Source organism: Rhea americana, unplaced genomic scaffold (assembly GCF_003343005.1).
Source record: "Rhea americana isolate MKP2758 unplaced genomic scaffold, rheAme1 scaffold_42, whole genome shotgun sequence".
Taxonomy (NCBI): Eukaryota; Metazoa; Chordata; class Aves; order Rheiformes; family Rheidae; genus Rhea; species Rhea americana.
In genome coordinates this window covers 3,833,430-3,855,265 of record NW_028186557.1, presented here as the reverse complement: position 1 = coordinate 3,855,265, position 21,836 = coordinate 3,833,430, and the positions used below count along the sequence as shown (strand labels likewise).

Genomic DNA, 21,836 nt, shown 5'->3' with positions numbered 1-21,836 from the left:
AGAAAAACATGATGATTCTATAGATAACTGTTTCTCTTTACATGGTTCGTATAATATGTAGCATGAGTCATGATAATTTTGATGCTGTACAATGTTGTGATTATTCATTTAATTTTCCCGGATTGTTTTCCAAGAAAAAACTGAAAGATAAGAAAGCGATAACTGTCTCTGCCTGATTGTGATAATCTTTRGATGGTCCCTGTTGGGCTTTGAAGCTTGCAATTCCTTGAAACAGGCAGRGTTGAAACTCACACTGATGCTTGGCAGATTGCTTTTTTGTTAACAAGGTGGTACATATACATTTACATTTCACTTGGCTGTCTTCCTGCCTTACAGCTTAGAGTGTACAGAATGCAGAGAAGAACAAAATTGAAATTGTTCTTGTTTCCTTTTGGAACTGCTCATGATTTTTCTGTTATTTTTAATAATGTCCTGGTAAGATTTTTGACGCATACTGTATGTCTTCCCTTCAAGACAGCTGCGGTCTCTCTTGTGCAAACTGCTTTACCAGCAACCCCTGTGATTGCCAGGCTGGCAGGAAGAATGTGGCATGTGTAAAGTGTTGCAGGGAAAGGATTTTTTTTTTTCGGTCTGTGCTAGAATCTCAGAATTCCATGAAGTATATGTAGGAGTGATTTCCCTGCTGCACCCCTCCTAAATTTACTTTCTTTTCATGGTTTCCACTTGAATAGAACACAAGCTTTATTTCCCATTGTGGACTGCTTAACAGAAAGTTCAGTTAACATAAAGTTCAGCAGTGTTTATCTGCACGAAGCTAAAAAATACATGGAAAATATATGTTCAAGGAATTATGCAAGTGACTCTAAAATGTTTCTGAATATGAGCTGAAAGCAAGCATCAGAACTTAATCACTAAAGGAATTACGTTTTGAACATCAAAAATAAGAACGACTGGAGAAASAATCATTTTGCAGCCTTAGCTGTAGTTTGGGGGGGGAGGGGGAGAATGAGGAGGATTAGTCAAAATAAACCCTAGATTTCCTATGAGTACTTCATTCCTGTAAATAACAGAATTTTTCTGTATATAGAACTATATATAAAGTGTAGTGGTATTTTCACTTTGAGGAGCTTGCTTGTGTTTTCTGTCATGGGTTCTGATTTTCCCTGACACGCGTTTTCTTTTTCTCCTCTTGAGAGACTCAGTTTGTGAGGGTATGATCCTTAGGAGGGCAGCCAAGGCTGCCTTAACTGCTGTATCTAAACTTGACTGATATCCTGATTCCACTCTTGGATAGATTTTTGTTTTCTGGTATTTCACCATTCTATGGGGTGAAGGGCCAAATGGGAAGTGGTTTGAACTTAGATTTTGCTGTTACRCTTTGTACAAATAAACTGTTACTTTGCATGTTTTGTTTTCATTGTGACTCCATTTGTTTTCACAGCCTGAGGAAGAGCTTGATCCTGAAGAGAGGGACAATTTCCTCCAACAGCTTTATAAGTTTATGGAAGACAGAGGTAACACAAGATTTATTATTATTTTTTTTTAATCTGTAGTCTACTTTTTAAATGTTTTTTAGAAGTTGCTTTTAAATGTAATGGATTTTATTATAGGTATATGCTCACATCATTGAGCAACGGTAACAGCTGGTCTGGTATGAGGAAAAATACTTYTATCCATTTTCACATGTGGCAGATCTGCTTCAATGACTTTGTAGTACAATGTACAAAGGAAACCCAAATCCTCCCTGAGGTGTTTTGTTTTGTTTTGCTTTTACAAAACCTTTTTTGTGTTAACAATCCCTGCTAAGTAAGCTCTTGGTTGGTTTCTTGTGACGGTCGTAGCTGGGAACTCGGTCGTAGCTGGGAACTCGGCTGTTAATCTCGAGCTGGAATGTGAGGAGGCTATTCACGGATGGTGAAATTCAACCAGCAGAGAATGGGAGATAAGCCATCTTCAAGTCTCCTTGCAGAACTGACTTAATCATGCACAGATAGAGCATTGATACTCACCTGAAGAGACAACTCTACTTTGTCCAGTAGTTAGAACAAGAAAATAACAAAATTTAAATGTTTCTCTTTGCAGAATTAGGTGAGACTGTTATAAACTGGAATATTTAAAAGTCCTGGGGTAAGAAATATATTGGAAGTGCATGTGCTACATATTGATAGAGGTAGATGGAGAGCAGGATTTACCTGCTGACTTGGGAGAACTGCTGTTGCATAAGCTGTTCATATATGCAGTTGTGAGGAGACCTGCACTAAAAGGGAAGGTTATCTATTCCTAATAACTTGGCTTCCTACCCTCCTCCCTTCTTTCCCCCAAGGACATTTAAGACTGGAAAGAATTTATCTTTTAGAATATGATTGTTTTACTCATTTTATTCTGGAAAGTGGCTATTTTGGTTTGAATTCAGAAAATGTTAATCCTGCAATAATGTAAGTGGAGGTAGATTACAAATGCAAATACTGCCTTCCCCTCCTCTCCTCTCCTCTTCTCTTCTCCCTTCTCCCTCCTCAAATTATTTGGATAACATTTCCACAGCATCACACAGCAGTGGGCATGTACTTCAACTTGAAATAACCAGAATGCAGAGAAATAAAACGTAAAATGCATGTAATGTTGGAATGTTTCCCTTTTGAAAATACAAACATTTCTTAGGTTTTAATAATTAAAAAAAAAAAAAAAAGGAAAAAGAAAAAAAAAGGTTATCTTTGTTAAGGAAGCTCTCTGTGTCCCTTTCAGCCAAGTGTTTTTCAAACCGTGGAGTCCTGAAAGAGTGGTTCCAAGCCTGTTGAGTCTTGCCATTGCTTAACATAGGTGTAGAAATGGGYCCTGTATTACAGCAAGATATACTGGAGTTTATCCAATACCATTTTAAGGGCATACTGTGTAGAACTAGTGTTTCCAGAGAATAGCCTGCCTTGGAGGAGTAAGGGGCTATGACTGGGGAAAAAAAATTGTAGGAGTAATCCCATTTTTTCTTTCTTTACTAGTAGTCTGATTCTTCCTCACTTTGTTTTCCTGCTGCCTAACTCTTTTTCTTAAGCATTCTTAATACAGGACACAAGTAGAGAGATAGTATCAGTGATGTGCAGGGACAGAGGAGAAAGAAGAAAGTATTTGTTCACTGAATTTGAAGACTCAGTCCAGAAACTGTTCTTTAATCAAATATGTTGATTGAGCAATGTACAACTTTTTTCCTCCTCCCCCCTTATAGGAACATTTGCATTTCTATGAGATTTGTTCTACATAGTCTTCTCTCRGTATGAAGGTTTTGATCCATGTAATCATGACAGTATTCCCAAAGTCCTATAAAATTACCTTAATGATTCCAGATGTAATTGCATGAAGATGAAGAGAGATGAGAAACAGCAGGGAAAAAGTTTGATATTCATCCTYGCTGGGAGAAGCAAGGATGCTTCCACTTGCCCCAAGTCACTTCTGGCTGCTTCTTTTCTAACGTAATTGTTGTTTTTTGTATCATTACCACTCATCTGATTCAAGTTCTTTCTTTTTCCCACAACTGCCCCAAATGTTCATGTCCTGTTGGGGCTTTGTGCTCTTTCACATTCTCACCATTTGCCTGTGCATCATTTTCTAATCCAGTGTTCCTGTTTCTTTCCAATCCTTTCATACCAAAGTGTTTTGAGTTAATCTCATTGCTCATTACTATATTCCAGCATTCATCGGACACCCTGTAGTGCTTGTTCCAAGCCTCCSCCTTCCCTGCCCCAAAAGAGGAAAAGTGGGATACAGCCAACAGGATGGAGATTATTGGAGAAATCTGAAAAAGAGTTTGGGAAATCATAGTTATCAAGGAGCTGGTGCCAGAATACTAATAAGCCACCTAGAAATATGTGATGTGGTCAAAAAAGAGCGAAGCTTTAATCCTCAGTTGAAAACTGTTGACTTGCACCGTGTCTTAGAACTGTTGAATAACTATTAAAAGTGTAAAAGGATATTAATAATCAAGTGCTTGCTAAAGGAATGGAAGAACAGTTTGCTATTTTATGTGGTAATTTTTTATCTCTGTTTTATTTAGGTACTCCTATCAATAAACCACCTGTTCTGGGCTACAAGGACCTTAATCTCTTCAAACTTTTTAGAYTGGTATATCAGCAGGGCGGGTGTGACAATGTAAGTGTTGGATGTTTCCTAAGCAAAACATGTCTCACCATTTTTAAAGATTGTGACCTGTATCTGCATTGAAGGTCATTGTTTAATTCTTTTGATTAACTAAATCTGAAAATCTTTTTCTCTCTGTCCTTCCCCCGCTGCCCCCTTCCAGATTGAGAGTGGTGCTGTATGGAAGCAAATTTATATGGACCTTGGCATTCCTATTTTGAACTCGGCTGCTTCCTACAATGTAAAAACTGCTTATAGAAAGTAAGTTCTTCTGTTGGATAATGGTCATGAATTTTGTTATAGCATAAGCAATATTCAAGCAATTTTTGATAGATTAATGAATAGTAGTTGACATTCTTCAGTTTATGAGCAGTTCTAAGCATTTTCCGGTGCCACAGATTGAAATGGTGGGAGAAGGAAGGAGTGCTCAGGCCTACGTAAGATCCTCTCGCTGCAGTACATTACAATACAGCTCATTTTCTTATCATGAGGCCTTCGTTGTCTAAATATAATGATGCAGAATCAGAGTAAAACAATGAAATACTCTTGGGGGAAAAAAAAAAAAAAAAAAAAAAAAAACAAAGGGGGGCTCTGGCAAATTCAGCTTTGCAGTTTGCAGTGATTAACAAGAAAGGACTCTGTCCTCAGTTGCATGCTTACTGAAGTCTGGGAATGCTGCGTGCTGAATGCAGAATTTTACCAGTTGCTTTAACTTCCTGTAGAATGTTGATACAGAGACATGTTTCAGATTGCATATCTAAATATCATATCTTTGTTGAATCTGTAGAATAATGGCTCCAGGGCATAACAACRTACATTGCTATCATAGATGTGACAGTGTTGAGTAGTAATTACTACTATAATAAAACTGCATAAATCTTTCTATTCTGATCCCCAGTTTTCAGTTGTGTTTTAACTTTTGAAATGGAAACCTTTTAGGGATGACATTTTTCGGGCTCATTTTCTAAATAAAGATTATTTTTATTATTTATTCTCCTGAAAGTTTGAACAAGAAACAATTGTGCTTTTTGAGTAAAAGGAAAGAATATTATTCTCTGACTCGAAACTAAGGAAATTTGACTGATTGAATAGGGATGACTAATGACTCAACTCATGTTAATGTTGATGAAGATGAAACTATTCAGACTATCTTCAGTGGGATTTGAACGGGGCACATATTTAAGGTCTGTATTTTACAGAGAAGAGTATGTATCATATAACAGAGTAATTGGTAAATATGTGCTAGGTTGCTGTTACAGTGGAAGTAATTATTTTGTATGGACACGTGATAAGTGTGTTGGAGTTTGCATATCTGTTCTTTGCGGGATAAGCTAGTTGTATTCCTCTTGCCTATAACTGGATTAGAGTGTTGCACAGGCAGTTACCGGAGAACATACTAATGCATGGCAATTTGTTACCTTRTGGTAGCTTGTTTGTATGCCCATAATCTGATACTAGGCTGATTTTAGCTGTCATTGTGCGTTTGAAAAACAGTGTACATGTTCTTAGGCTTTACTGTCCTGAATTCTTAATTGGTGGGGATAGAGTTAAATTAGTGGAAAACACTTGCGTGTACATGCAGTGTTTTTTTCCTCACTGCCTGATTTGTGTGCTTAATTGTTTCAGTTAAAAATCTCTTTTTCCCTCCCTCCACCCTGAAGTTGCTAGTCCTCTTGCTGTTCTGTGAGCAGGAAAATAAATTTTATGTGATTCAAAAAGAAAAAGACAATGAAAATATAAATGAAACTTTGTTTGTGCGTATAGGTATCTTTATGGTTTTGAAGAATACTGCCGTTCTGCAAACATTCAGTTTAGAACTATCCATCACAATGAACCAAAAGTGGTAGAAGACATACAGAAACACGAGGAACCAATGGAGGAAAGCGTAAAAGAAGAACAAAAAATGCCCCCAACAGAAGTAAAGAAAGAAGCAGAAGAAAATTATTCCAGCAGTGAAAGTGAAAAAGAAGAGATAGAACTAAGATCCCCAAGGGTAAGTAGTTTGAACTGCTTCCCTATTTAGTACTTAACAACACTGAACAGTTTACCTAATGAGTTTTCCTTTGTGGAGTGATTATACATTTGAATTGGTGTACTTGTACAAGTGTAGCACAGGGTTCTGTGAACACAGAGTTGGTATTCAGTCATTAATTGTGTTCTACCTGTGAATAGAATCAGTTTTGACTCTTTCTTCGTATTCTAAACCATCTATGGGATTTACTCAGGCCATGTTTTATGTCAGACGTATTTCTATTTAGGGACAGCTTGAGAGCTATGGAGAGCTGTTTCATCAGAGATGGAACTCAGCAGTAGAATTTGAGTTGTGGGTGAGAATTTCCACTGAGACAGGGGACCTGGAGCTTTCCTGCAGGAAGCAGGAATGATCAAGGGGCTGCTACAGCTTTGAGAATCGAAAGACCCTTTTTTTTGATTTGATTTTTCTCATAATCTCTCTCTCTCTCTCGCTCTTCTTTTTTTTTTCTTTTTACAAGATAACAGAAGTATTTAAAAATACCTCTATTTTTACAGTATATAGGTAAGAGGAGAGAGGAAATGCTATTTTTAAATTGTTCAAATTATAAAGATTCTGTTAAAATAAGGAATTTTAMTGAAGTACTTCATTTATACTTAAATGTAAACATAACTTTAGATTTGTATTGTGTTGTATTTCTAACTAGCAGTGACTTTTCCAAGATGTATCAAGCTTGATAAACTTCCTGACATGACATTATCCTTGTTTTTTGTGGTTTTTGTTTTTGTTTAACTTGATAGCTTTTGGAGAAAACCGTATGTTGGGAGGATAAAGGAATATAATAACTTTCTCTTTTATCATTTGCTTTCTGTATTAATTGTTAACAATTATTGTTTGAATATATATTTTTTTTACTTTATTAATCCAGTCACCAGCTATCTGTTTATAGGTGCCTACTATTTTCAAATGTTTGTCATTACACTACTGTAAATTTTAATTTGTATAGTGCCTTCATTATTGTCTTTTTTTGGATGGCTTCTGAATAACATATAATGTATTTTACTTACAGTAAACACACTTCTAAAACACAKTACTTATAATGAGTTTAAAAAGTGATGATTACAAAGCAATGACCCTGTGCAAGAGACTTAATAATAAAATGGTAAACCCGCAGTAGATCACCAAGAAACAGTCACAGAAAATACCAGAGAGCAGTTGTCTAGCTACTTTAAAGTACCTTCTAAAAATCAATATAMAGCATTTCTTTTTGAAAGTTGGTAAGTTTATATTCTTTGAAAACAACAGGTGGATATCAGAATTGAAGATGGTGGAAGTAAGATATCTTGTCTCAGTAGCCCTGCGCAAGCATTTACTTGATGCTGTTGCTCTSGTCAACCAAAGAAGAATTTGGCTTCGTATATTGGGGCAGCAGTCCTTATGTGTCTAACCAAATGCCTTGAAATCCCCTAGAAGCTAACTGAGAACTAGTCAACATTATTTCAAACCAATCAGTGTGTTTGTTTTGCTTTATCCTTGATAACAAGACTGTTTAAATTAGTATCATATGACTACAAAAAAAAAATCACTTCTTGGTGTTAYCTTCAGCTTTCTTCTATACAGGAAYGGTATGTTTCATTTCAAACTGAGATTTGGAAAGGCTACGTAGAGTACAAAGTCACATTAGTCATTAAACAGATTTTATTTCTCTCTCAGGGCCGGAGAAGACTTGCCCGTGATGCAACCCCTGCTAAAAAAGATAATGAAGAGGATAAAACTCAAGACAAATTAAAAGACAGTAACAAAGAAAACAAAGATAYAGAGGAAACAGCACCTGAGACTGCAGAAAAGAAAGAAAATGAAACTTCACTAGGGAGAAAAAGTACACCAAAGCAAAAAGAGAAAAAAATGAAAAAACAGGAGGAATCTGACAAAGAGTCTGATGAAGAAGAAGAGAGGCAGAGGGAGAGGTAAACATTAACGTACACCACTTTCTTAAAAATATAGCTGTGTTGTGATAGAGCCATACCCCAAACAATGGTATACACTAAACTGGAGATATGTCCAGTTTCTAAAACGTGGAAGTCAGGGACATTATTCGCTCAGCCAGGCAAGAAGGGAAAGTTGCATTTTAAGAGTCTACAGCACTTCAGAATAGCACGCAAAGCTTTGGATTTTTATTTCTGATGACAAGCAAATTGTCACCAGGTGACTAAGCTATCACCAAAGCTGAGYAGACTTCTTCTTAGCTAATCTTGGCTTTGGTCAGGGGCAGTGCTTTATGTGCTTATGCTATCCTACATTGTTTTTCTCCATCCTTGTGGCTAAACACAAGTTGACACTGAAAAGGCCCAACAGAGGTATTGCATATTTTCTTCTAAAGAGCTTAACAAGTGAGAATGACACACAATTATTTTGAAGTGGCACTGTGGAGTCCRAAGGAAAATGTTGCAATATATCATAGCATTCAGAAAAGCATTCAAATCAAGGTWCGGTGTAGACGTGCAAGAGGTTGCTGAGGTGTGTTAGATAACTAAGACATCAGATGGTTTTCTTTGAAGTGGTGGATACCTGTCATCTTTCTTTTCTCTTTTAATTGTATGACACATCAAGATAGCTCATCTTTCACCTTGGGCTAGCAAATTATATTTATATACATATATATATATATATACACACACACATATATATATATATATATAAACACATACACATACATACATACACACACACACACGTATTTAATATGTACATTATATATGTATTTAATAATATGTGTGTGTATATATAGATATATACACACAAATGTGTATATATATATTTTTTATCAAAAGCAAACTCATGTTCTTTTCCARTATTTTCTTTCTTCATGATTTTGTTCAAGTTCTTAACTTTTYACCCTAAAAATGGGAAGGGAGAAATATAAGTAATTAGATCAGATTGTTGAAAATATGATTTAACAGGCAGTTTAAATACTAGATATAACTACTAAGAGCTCTGTAGACACTTTTAGTCTTTGTTGAAAACATTTGTCATAATCAATGTTTGCTTCAGTGGAATGGTGTTTGTATTGATGAAAGGATCACTGTGATAGCAATCCAAACTTATATAGCATTAGTAAGCTGTAGCCTGTTAAGCAGCTATAGAATAAGGGTTCATTTTTTTTTTAATGGTACATTAAAAGGAAGTATACGAGTAAAACAAAGTAAGCTGTTATTTTATTTAAAGAGCAGAGGAGCAGAACAGTGAATTAACTTACTGTTCTTTTTCTGTGAGGGTTTTTTCCCAAAAAACCCTCAGACTTTGAGATGGTTATACACATAATAAGTTATGTTTAAATATGATAGATTAATTTTTCTAGATGTTCTTGGCACTCACCTCTATTCTGTTTTGAGTAATTCATGTTTTTGACTGGAAAAAGCTATGTCCAGTTAGCTTCAGACAGGGCAGCATGCAGAAAATGAGAAAAATAATTGCAGCCTTTTTCCTTTGTCGTATCTTGGCTCTGCTAGTTAAATGTTAAAACTTTGCTTATTGCTAATTAACGGACATTTCAAATATACTTTACTGCAGAGAGGAAATTGAAAACAAAGGAGAATCAGAAGGCGAAGAGGATGAGGAGGATACAGAGCCCTGTTTGACTGGAACCAAAGTGAAAGTAAAATACGGACGTGGAAAAACTCAGAAAATTTATGAAGCCAGTATTAAAAGCACAGAAATTGATGATGGAGAGGTTTTATATTTAGTCCATTACTATGGTTGGAATGTAAGGTGAGAAGGACAAATTACCTTTAATTTTCTTTTTTTTTTTTTTGGTTAAAAGTATCTTTGTTTTTAAGAAAAAGGAAAAAAAAAAAAGAAAGAGAAAGATAGTGAGTGACTTGGCTCCAAAATGAATTAGCAACATGTTAGCAGGATCTGACTCTTACCACATTTTCCACTGTTACTCATTTTCTTCATGGTATGATCCTGTTGTATTGAAATCTTCAGAATACACTTACTTGTATGTTTTCAAGTTTTCTTCCTGCTTAAAGTAGAGAATCCCTGTAACTTGTATCAACTCATGTTAGCAACATCAGAGATATATTTAGAAGACTCACTGATAATAGTGAAGACTTCTACGATACGAAGARTATCAAACACTGGAGTATTGGCAGTAAAAATTATTCTTCTATTGAATCTTGTATCGAATGTTAACAGATTAAAAGAGCAGTTGTTATGTAGAGAGGGTAGGAGAGAGAGGAATTACAGAAAGAAAGCCATTACATGCTTCTCTTAGCAGCTGTGCTTTATATTTCAGTACTGTTGTAGAAATGACTTTTTTTTTCTTAAGAACATTGTGGTCATATACACAAAAAAATCATAGAATCAGTAAGGTTGGAAGGGACCTCTGGAGATCATCTGGTCCAACCTCYCCGCTCAGCAGGGTCACCTAGAGAATGTTATTGATTTTTTTTTTTAATACAACTTTCCTCACTGTATAAATTGACACCTGCCTAATCCATAAGCTTCAAGTAAACCAAGCAGTTTTCTTTATGTGGCAACATAATGCAAGTTTGTGGGTTTTTTTTCTTTTTTTCCCCCCTCCTAAATATTTTTGTAATCCTTCTTTACCATATTAATAACTCAGGAGACTTTTGAAGAGCACTAGTGGCATATTTGTGCTTTTTGAAATCTAGTTTATTTCCATAATTTTAAARATTTCTTTAAAAAAGAAATAGGATATGTTTTACTGCTGGGGCATGAAGTGAGGAGAACTGATTTTCTTTATATTGTACGAAACTCTTGACAAACACTGCAGCTGATTCAGCAAAGCACTGGAAGTTGGGTGACTAGCAGGAGGCCAGGAAGCTTGTATTTTCATTCTCCTCTCCCTTTATTCCCTTGCTAACTTTCTAAGAATCTTAGAGGTAAATTTTTTATGGGTTAGAAATTTAGTATGTTTTTCTAATACCCAATAGCACATGCTTTGGTAAATATATGCTCTTAGTTCCTTCCTTTCTTTAACAAATATCTTCTGTAATTCAGTTTCTTATATCTAAAATTGCAAACAACTTCTTATATGCAGTATAACAGTATGTTACTTACCTTTAGATATGATGAATGGGTGAAAGCTGATCGGATTATCTGGCCTTTGGACAAAGGAGGACCAAAGAGAAAACAGAAGAAAAAAGCAAAAGTAATATTTATATATCAATAAGTTTCTTATGTTACTACATGTACTGACTCTACCTGTTCCTTTATTAAAAAAAAAAAATTGTTCAATCCACAGTCTATTTTTAATAAATGGGCASGGCAAAAGGAGAGAAAGCTTTAATGATCATCAGTGAAACATGTTAATGAAATAATGAATTTTTTTGCCCTCAGAATAAAGACGACAGTGAAAAGGATGAAAAGAAAGATGAGGAGAAACAAAAGTCAAAGCGTGGGCGACCCCCTCTGAAATCTACTCTTCCATCAAACACATCTTGCAGTTTATCCAAAACACCGACAAGTGAAGGTAAATCAGGAGCCAGAAGTGCACGGAACAACCTGTCAGATTCCTCACCACTACCAAATGGAACAGAAGGTACGTCTGATGCGCCCTTTGTCTGGCGTGGAAGTGCATGTAAATAGTGATATAATAGTATGTATTAATAAGAGAACTTCAGTGAACACAGTGCTGTCAGCAGCTTTTAAGTCCTTAACCAACCAAATATAACAAAACAAATTTTTGATGCAAATTTTACTCTATAAAAATTAATACTTTTGATTTTGATTTTTAGCAACGCCTCGCAGGCAGACAAGACGTAGCTCAGGAATGTTTGATTCTGATAGAGGATCAAACGGTGAGTGATCTCAGTCCTGTGTATATGGTTTTTCTTTTTTTTTTTTGAAAGAGTTTTTTCAGTACCTTTTTCAAAAGAGATTTATTTTTATTATTTTTTCCTGTAAATTTTATTGAGGAAGTAGTTGCAGTGATACTGCTGAAGAGCACGGTTTTCTTGCAGAAGAGCAGTTGCATAGAAATGACTGTGCAAGTCATTCCATATTCTTTAGCCAGAACTTTTCAATCCTTATCCTCAGCTGACCAAGTCTAGTGGCACAATGATAGTCCTTACTATGGTAATTAAGTTCTCAACCTCAATAACACATCATCCAGTGAAGARCTTAATTATGTGCAAATGACAGCAATATTTTCAGTGTTTTTGAGTCTCTGTGAACTAGAACTAAAATGAAATCACCACCTCCTTTTAGTACAGGTCCCTGAATAATCTTACGGTAACATAACGCTTGCTGTGTATATGGTGCGTGATTTGTACAACAGTTTAGCAATGAGAACAGTCCAGTGTTCTGGTGCAAGTAGGGTTTTTTTGTTGTTTGTTTTCTGTAATGCCAGATGGGGGAGACAAGATCTGTAGGTAGATAACAGGTTGTAGAGAGCTGTAGAAGTGTTTTTGCTTCTCTAAACTGTAATGTGTTTATATTGTCTTATTTGGGAAATAGTCAAAACTACCAAAAATTACTTTCTAATGAGTGACTACTATGTAGTTTCAGAGTTTTTGAGTAACAATAAGAAATGTAAAACGTGGTGACTACTGCAAGATTATTTTTGTTTACATTTTAAATTGTTTGTTTTCTGTAAAATGATATTAATGCCATAGGTCATTGGTGGGGGGACATCTGTGTGACTGAAGAAAGAAATTATGCTTTAATTGTTGGGTGTTGTTTCCTTCTTTTGAAAAATCTTTTGCAGAATCTGGCTCATCTGACAGTGAAGGAGATGAGTCATCTGAGAAGATTTTGAATGAAGAATTTTCTCCAGAAACTTCAGAACTGGAAAAAAATGAAAAACTAAATGATGAGAAGCTAGATGAAGAAAACCCAAAGATTCCCCATGCATTGAAAGAAAATGACAGGACTCAAGTACTGCCATTAGAAACATTGAAACTGGAAGTTGAAGAGAGTGAACAAATTGTTCAGATTTTTGGAAATAAAACAGAACAAATGGAAGAAACCAAAAGAGAGGCTGAAAAATCACCTAAAGGGAAAGGCAGAAGGAGCAAGACAAAAGATTCCTGTTTAGAGAATATAAAGATTTCACCAGGAAGCCAAGAAGAGGTAACAAATGACTCTCTCGTAGACTCTGAAAGATTAGACATGTCTTCCATGGACTGCAGAGAGATTTCCAGCACTACTGAAAGTGAAACAGAACTTTGTACAAAAGATAAGAAACTTTTGAAAAGGAAAACTGTGGAACAAGCATCACCTGAGAAGAGAAATCGACACGAGAGTGAGATGGAAGTGCCAAATATTGTCTCTGAAGAGAGGACCAATGAATGTACTAGGGTAGAGGAATGTAAAGGGTCGAATGCAGAAGAGTCGCTCAGAACTGAACATGAGGAAATGCCATCTTTAGTGGCAGAATCAGTTCAGCATGGTCAAGAACCGAGGAATGAAAACTTTGAATGTCCGTCTGAAGACAATGAGAATATTCCCTTAAAAGATGAGGATGACGCAATGCCTCAGATTGGTCCTGAAACCTTACTCTGCCATGAGGTGGACTTGGATGACTTGGATGAAAAGGAGAAGAGTGGTAGTGAAGATACGATATCAGAAAAGCCAGACCCCAATACTGCAAATCAGTCTGCCTTACCCCCTGCTGTCCAGTCGAGCTTTTCRGTGGCTTCACCCCTTACTTTTAGTCAGGATGAATCGCGCAGTATCAAAAGTGAGAGTGACATGACTATTGAAGTCGACAGTGTGGCAGAAGAATCTCAAGAAGGTCTCTGTGAAAGTGAGTCTGCTAATGGATTTGAAGCCAGTACTACTTCAAGCAGTTGTAGTATAGTAGTGCAAGAAAGAGAGGCCGGAGAAAAGGGTGAGCACTTCTTGTGAAAACTCATTCTCAACTGTAATGATTTCTGATGTGATTTTGTCTGGTGTGGGCTTGGGCAGGGAGCATTAAAAATTATTGGATTATTTTGTTACCTAGTTTTAAATCTGTTTGCTGTTCATAAAATGAGCTTGATACTGATAGTAGCAGAAATACTTGAGCTTTTTCTTTTTCTTTTTTTTTTTTTTTTCTTCCCCCTCCCACCTTTAGGTCAAAAAAGACCCAGCGATAGTAATAGTGGAACACTGGCAAAAAAACAAAAGCGTACTCCAAAGCGAACAAGTGCTGCAACCAAAAATGAAAAAAATGGAACAGGTACATTCCTAGAAAGTTAGTTGTGCTGTCATACAAATGTGTATATGTAACCACTGGACTCATTGATACTGTTTTTGTTAGACTAGATCAAACTTTGAAGCTGAGTTGAGTAAGTCATTATACTCGGTGTCTTTAACAATACTATTGAAATCCTGAAAATGTAAAACTAAYATATTGTCTGCCATGCAATGTTCAAATATTTAACTACTGATGTACAAGCTTCCTGCAGTTGTTGTGGGAATTCACAATATTTAYAGAAGAATCATAGCTTAAAATTTTCTGTTAGTTGTTGAAGCTTTTATGCTTTCAGTCATACTTCAGAACTGTTTTTAGATGTTTAAAACAATTTAGTAAATACTGATGTAAGTAAAAGATCATTTTTGAATGTTCTATTATCTCTTTTTTGAAATAATCATATGGTATCTACCCGTATTAATGCAGTTTTATTTTTAGAAAAGTGACTTTAGTGTCTTTTTTAAACTAAAAAATCTGTCACTTAAGGCAGTTCATCAGTGCACTAATGCTCTGATTTTGGAATAAGCTCTGGTATTACTTACGTAGAAAATTTTGACTTTAACTCCTTAATTAAAAACCTAGTCAGCCTTTGACTTTTCTTATATTTTAATGATCAGCACACTTGAGAGTTCAATGCATTTTGTATCCAGTAAAGTTATGTATTATATCTGACCCAGTTTATTTTCTATGTGTATTTCAGGATCTGAGTAAGCAAGAACAGTTTTTTAATTAAGTAGCTTTTCTGAGTATAATTAAAACTTTAAAAAATTCAAGGTTTCGTTTTGAAGTTCAAATGATTTCTCTCAYGGCAGGACAAAGTAGTGACAGTGAAGACCTTCCTGTCCTGGACAGTGCAAGTAAATGTACTCCTGTCAAACATATAAATGCATCCAAACCACAGAAGATTTCTCGATCACCTGCAAGAGTGATTTCACCTCACATCAAAGATGGAGAAAAGGATAAACACAGAGAGAAACACCACCACCAGAGTGCTTCCCCTAGAGTGTACAAATGGAGTTTTCAGCTCAGTAAGAATTCTTTAAAATCATCTTAAACTTCAAAGCATGAAAATCAAATTTTCTTGATTCAAGGTTTAGAACTATTTTGGAATGGGTTCAGCAAAGCCTCCAAAATGAGTGGCTAATCCTGTTGTAAAGCTTTCCAGCTCACACATTTTTTTAAAAAAAGTCACGATTGAAATTGCCTGAGGGCTTTTTCCTTTCCTACATTCAGTTGACTCCAGGGAATTCTGATCATCTGCAGCAAAGTTTGGGATATGAGGCTCCTGTATGTGTCTAAAACCAAATAATTTCTAGTTTGAAATTCCAGCTTTCAGTGGTATGGTCAAGGCATTAAATTGCCATTCTGGAGACAGTGAGCAGCACTATGTGCTACAATTGAAATTGTGATTGAAAAGGTGGTGGTGATTGGAAGGAAAGGATGATAAGCAATTAATTGGTGTATTTTGTCTTTTTCTCTTCAGCTGTTCTCATTTATCATTAGAAATACAGTCTAAAAGTAAGACAATATTAAAAATATTAAGACATTTTTTTGAACACATCTGTTGAACTCTTACCTCCCCCAGTGGTGCCTTGTTGTTAATCGTCTTTCATTAGGGGTGGATTATGATACTAGGAAGAATAGTAGAATATATGTAGTACAACTTCCTCACAGTCAGCATGATGTTTATTAATGTWTTCTGCCAGATTCTTATTAATGTTTTTTGCACTTCACATCAGAGGGAATTTAATAAGAAAGTTCATGTTGTAAAGGAAAGGAAAAACATGCGAGTTTTGGTATTTTATATTAGATACATGCTTTTTTGGCATGGTGTAATGTAAATGTGTTACCTTTCATACAGYGTCATGTATCCTCTGAGAATTGCACTCATTTGTTTAAGATCACCTTGCTAAAGGAGTGTCTGTTGTCTTTCTTTTCTTCCCACTTTCAAGATGAACTAGACAATATGAGCAGCACTGAAAGGATCTCCTTCTTACAAGAAAAGCTGCAGGAAATCCGAAAATATTATATGTCCCTGAARTCAGAAGTGGCAACCATAGACAGGAGAAGAAAACGATTAAAAAAGAAAGATAGAGAAGGTAACTTTCAGATTTGCTTTATGCTTCCCTTGAGATGTCTGTTTTCAGAAAATACAGAACTGAAAGCAGCTAGAATTTAATTGACAATATTTTTTAAAAAAATAGTTTGTCTTGTTTGTATCTGTACGTATTTAGAGAGAACATTAGTGGCTTTTCAAAATTTGAAGCTAATAACAAGAATTACTGACTGTTTTATAATTTTGCATTAAAAATCTAGACTTCCTAGTACCAGCTAGATCTGAGTTTTCAATGTACAGGATCATCTGCTTTATCTTTTCAGTTAGTCTGTAATGCAGAAATGGTAAGGTTAATCATCTAGTTTATGTGAATATAATGGTGAAAGCAATTGACCAAAAAAAAAAAAAAAAATCCAGATCAGGTTTTCTAATCTGTAAAGTCTTTGAGGTCTTTTAAAAATCTGATAACCAAGGAAACCTTCATTCTGACATGCACTTTGATAGGCTGATGCTGATGTGCTTTTCTGTATATTCAGTGTCTCATMCCGGAGCATCCATGTCATCTGCTTCATCGGACACTGGAATGAGTCCGTCGTCGTCTTCTCCTCCACAAAACGTGCTTGCTGTAGAATGCAGGTGATACACATTTCTCTGCCTTGCCAGCAGCTTGCTGCCATGGACATAAATCCTGAAATTCAACCACAGAAAGCACTCAACTGGTTTGACATTGCCAAGTATATTCTGTACACACTTCCACTGCTGGACTGTATCTGTTCTCCCCTTCTACCCTTTTTTTGTTTGTTTGTTTAATTTACTGTTCAGAGAAATTAAGCTCATTGCTAACTGAAGGTTTGTAGGCACAATGTGACATGCTTGTCATTGTGTTTGTTTTTGTTTTTTGTTTTTTGTTTTTTTTTTTTTGTTAATACAGAGAAAGGGCACTTACCAAATTTGAAAAGTTATGTCCAATGAAGCATTCAGGTGTTCTAGGGAGATCATAGAAAAGCAAGTGCACCAAGCAGACATCAGAATATTATCGAAAAGAACTGAATAACTGCTGCACTTTCACCGAGCTGTATGTTAACTCTTGGTGAGTAGTTCCTCTTTGTGGAAGCACTTGCRATACAGAACTGCCAAAGTATGTGTTCAGCAATGTGCCCAGTTTTAAGGTGTAAATGGGACAAAATAAATTGTGAAAGGAAGTGTAGTTAACTGAAAACTACAGTTGTAATAAGTCTTCCACTTTTTATAGGATTTTTGAGCACACAATTATGCAAATATTTTAATGTTTATTAATGTTTACAGTGGAATTGTGAATAGGTTTTCAGTGGACTATCTTATCCCTTGACAAAAATATTTTGTCTTTTTTCTATGTAATTTCAGAGTTTTTATTTTGTTACAAAAAGACGAAAAATGAAATATATAACAACAATGAAGTTATTTAACAAGATTTCTAAAGCTGAAATTTTTGTGTAAAATAAGGTATCTTGCAACTTGTTAAATATATTTATTCAGACATTGGATGTTGTATTTTTATGTATTTTTTAAAATATTAATAAAATTGGAGAAAAAAAAAAACTAGGTTAGTTCACTCTTTCGATAAAACATACCTATCAGTTATGGCTCTTACAGGAGGCTTTATCCAGTAGCCATGCCTATATTTAAAGTGGGTCTGTCTGTATATCCTCCACAACATAGATCTGTAACCGGGCATCTGGATTAAATGATGACTTTACTTGGAAACTTTGGCAGTCCTAGTACTTATATTGTTTTGAGGAACAAAATTTATTGGGTTGCCCTTAAGATACTTTGTCACAAGTTTTTATGTTTGCTATACTGCCGAATGAATTTATATCTCCCAAAGTTGAGATGCAACAATAAAGTAAAGCAACTGTGTATGCTTTGTCTGTGGATTGTCCCACAGACAGATGCATTTTGTAAATAACTCTTCCAAAACCATGTATTTAAAACAGTTTGCATATACATTATGTATAAAGGTGATTTTTTGATTTTTTTATCAATTTTTTTATTCATGTTTGTACATTTAAAGGGGTTCTTAACCTCTTTTTCTGTGTTTAATATGCTGTAGAGTAATAACATAGATGCTCTAGACTGTATATCAGGATATTCTGGTTCACACGGCAGAAAGTCATAACGAAACACTAGTGATGGAGTAGCATTACTAAAATTGATGTTTCTTGAAACTTCATTTTACAACATTTGTCAACTTGTGATTCCAATTCCTTCCATTTTCGCAGAAAATTAAAGAAAAAGTACTCTTGTAAATGCACTTTTTCTGTCTTTTCTTAAGCAAAGCAGAACTATCTCAATGTAAGATAAATATGGAGCTCACTAGGCAGCATTAATAAAGGCCATGTTTTAAACATAGGCTTTATATTCTTATTTTTATTTAAATGATTGCTCTTGTAAATGTCCAGACTTACTTACCTAAATAGGAAAGTTAATCTTCATAAATTGTTGTAAAGACTTTTTTTCAGAGCTAACTTTTACTGTTAATCTTATAATAGCTATGAATAAAAAGCAATACTCATTTTAAAGGAACTAACATGGGTCACATTTTCTCAGATTATCTTGCATGTTTAATATTTGCGGAAGTGCATTTTAATTTCAAAGAAATGATAGGATTAATTTATATCTTATGCAGATATTGAACCTCTGTCTACAAAGGCTATGAAATCTTAAAATAAGCAGGCATAAGCACATGATTCAAGATGTATAGACGATGGATGAGCTCTTAACAGTTGTTGCTTCAGCATAGATGTTGGAAGTGTGTACGCTGACTACATCTCCTTATCTTTTAGGAATCTTTAAAATATTGCAAGGAAATYGGAGGTATGGTTCCATTGGGCATGGAAATAACAGATGTTTGCCCCTTGAAGTAGGGAAGACTTGCTTTGTTCTTCCCTGTTTYCAGCCGCTTACCTTGCGCTAGTGCTCATCAGACACCTCCAGTCTCTCCCCACGCCCACCCCCTGTAAGAACTAACATTACTATCCTTGTGGAAAATTAAACCTGAGAGAAGGGTGGATGACTTTCTGCCGAGCCACTGGCAAAGCCTCTAGCACGTTGCTGATTTCTTAGTTTTATCTTCCTGGCAAGAMGCGTATCAGTTGACCAGATTATTCAGTAGATGTTTAAACACTTTTTTTTTAATGTGATAAGAAACTATAGGGAAGGGAAAAGTAAGTACGTAATATGAGATTATCCTGTACTAAAAGAGAAATCAACAAGAAACTCKAATAAGTTTTTTATTTCTAACTTCTATTATAATCCTTTCACTTCTGCTTTGTTGACATAAAATAAATTCCAAAGTGTCTTCCAGTGCCTTGAATGTTTATGCTGCTGAGGACAGAGTAATTATGATAACACTGAAAAAAAATTAATAGGAGATTAGATAGAGCATTTGCAGGAGCAATTAAAAATAAAGCACCCTTTTGGCAGTCTTCCCTCTTCTCTTGCCTTCTACTCTCCTACAGTTTTCTCAAAATTACATACTTCACCTGAAGGTAAGCTAGAAGGGGAAAAAAATGCAGAGAATTATGAGGTCAAATTCTGCTGTAAGATTTGTTAAAAAGAACAGTGCTGTAAGAGAAATCAGACCTTATTCCCACCTTCTGCAGTTTATACTAAGAGCTRTCAGGTCTCGGGCAGATACATTGCTTTAGATTGTATTGGCGTATATCTGAAATTTGGAAAATATATTTAACAGAAGTCAGAACACTTAGCATCTTGCAAGTAGTTGGCTACTTCTGTCCTTTGATATTACTCATTATTGCCTTACATTAGCAAAGTAAAAAGCCAATAAACACCAATTTAACAATTTTGCATGCAAGGGAAGGATTAATTTCTTTAGTTTTTACTTTCTTTCCATAAATGTGTATAACAACTACTTGTACACTAATGAGTTTTTGTTTTAACTTGAGTGTATAAACTCCCAACTAAATTTCTCCGTGTTTGTTTCCTCTGTTAGATTGCATGTGTTTGAGAAACTTTCTCTTGCCTAATCAGTCCGAATAGATTGCACAGGAGGAGAAAAGATGTTGGAACAACAGTAATAAATCATTATTTCAACAGAAGCTAAACAGATTTACAGTAACAGTAGTAAAAGGAAATTGTAACAAGGATAAATAAAAATGCTTATCTTTATGAAGCATAATATATTTGACTTTTGCAGGCAGAAGCAGAGATCTTTAGTTTGAAGAACAGCRGTAGAGAAGAAATAGTGATTAAATCATTTATTCTCTGTTAACAGTATTTTGCACACATTCCAATTAGATTCTCTATTGTTTAAAAAAATAAGTAATGATAGTATAATCTAGGTAACAACTTTTAAAGGGGAGTAGGGAGCTGCATAGTAATGGCTACCGGAACTGCATAGGATTGCTTTGGTGGAGAGCTGGAAGGAGATTCATAATCTTAGGATGCTTGGTTCATGCATCTCAGTTGGACTGTCAAGCCTTCCACTCTTAGGCTTCTGTCTCCAAATATGTTTGTGAGAATGAAATTTCACGTAGACGCATACTTAAAAAAAAAATTGTTAAAGTCTTCTAATAAAATGCTGCTCTTCTTCCTGGTAAAAAAATACCCCTGCATTTCCGAGGAGGCAAAATGGCTTTTCTGGACAACATTATTGGAATCCTTTTACAGTAGTATGTCTCAGAAATGCTATTTTTAAGAAAATGCTCTTTTTAAGAAAACTTACATGAGACTTGGTTTGATAGCTTGAAACAAATCTGACCAACCAGCTAGAAGAGAGATTTACAAGCTGAAACAAAAGATGAGAGTGTTAACAAAGAATCTAGAGCTGTTTACTTCACCAAGACTCTTGTATTTTACAGATTTTGTGCACAAAGATCTTGATTATTTTTAGTTCTCGATTYTCAGGATTTTATTATTTGCTGCAATCCGCAGGGTAAGGATTACCTCTGGAGACATGCAGAACRTAACAACAAAGCAGTGGAGCCTACRGGGATGGTGCYGGTGGCTGACTGGCCAAAATTCCACGGCTTGCAAAACAGACTGTAACTAGCTCACGCTCTCTGCTATTTAGCAAGCTATTTCTCTCAAAGTTTGAGAAAATCTCTCATTCTGTCATATTCTCTTCCTTCAGACAGGATGATTTTTTGAAGAACACTCTCTTCTTAAATGATCTACTGGGAGAGTTTAAAATTATTCACCTTTATTAATTACCACTAAATAGCTGGTRTTTATTGGTATATATTTATTTCCTTTGGAAATCTGAGTTCCTAAAATTCCACAAGCACTTATTAGACTTATCCACTGCTTTGGAAGAATATRTAAATGTAGTTTTTCCTGTTGCTATATTATTGATCTGAATAGATACCTGTTTTAATGTGGTTTTGTGGTGGATTTTATGATAAGTCACAGGTCATGGTCAAAGTTTTGCATCTGAAAATCCTAAAGTTGCATCTTCACCTTTTCAGAAAAATCCTTTCTCTTTCAGACTGGGGCTGTTCTGGTAATTGGTTCTGCTTTAT

At 35.3% G+C, this 21,836-nt stretch overlaps 1 protein-coding gene across 3 annotated transcripts in view; it reads left to right on the top strand.

Moving 5' to 3' along the window:
* Positions 1-18,603, top strand: part of ARID4A (AT-rich interaction domain 4A) — a 50,633-nt gene extending 32,030 nt beyond the window's left edge. For 2 of the 3 annotated variants that reach the window (XM_085315076.1, XM_085315075.1), the window contains exons 11-24: positions 1,403-1,475; positions 4,004-4,098; positions 4,250-4,347; positions 5,851-6,079; positions 7,772-8,025; positions 9,629-9,826; positions 11,150-11,234; positions 11,423-11,624; positions 11,821-11,883; positions 12,792-13,916; positions 14,142-14,246; positions 15,074-15,289; positions 16,214-16,360; positions 16,854-18,603. In XM_085315076.1, the coding sequence (XP_085171202.1) occupies positions 1,403-1,475; positions 4,004-4,098; positions 4,250-4,347; positions 5,851-6,079; positions 7,772-8,025; positions 9,629-9,826; positions 11,150-11,234; positions 11,423-11,624; positions 11,821-11,883; positions 12,792-13,916; positions 14,142-14,246; positions 15,074-15,289; positions 16,214-16,360; positions 16,854-16,957 (2,994 nt within the window). In that variant the 3' untranslated portion in view covers positions 16,958-18,603. The remainder of the gene's footprint in view (positions 1-1,402; positions 1,476-4,003; positions 4,099-4,249; positions 4,348-5,850; positions 6,080-7,771; positions 8,026-9,628; positions 9,827-11,149; positions 11,235-11,422; positions 11,625-11,820; positions 11,884-12,791; positions 13,917-14,141; positions 14,247-15,073; positions 15,290-16,213; positions 16,361-16,853) is intronic. The other variant, XM_085315079.1, reaches the window with a different exon arrangement.
* Positions 18,604-21,836: the final 3,233 nt, after the last annotated feature.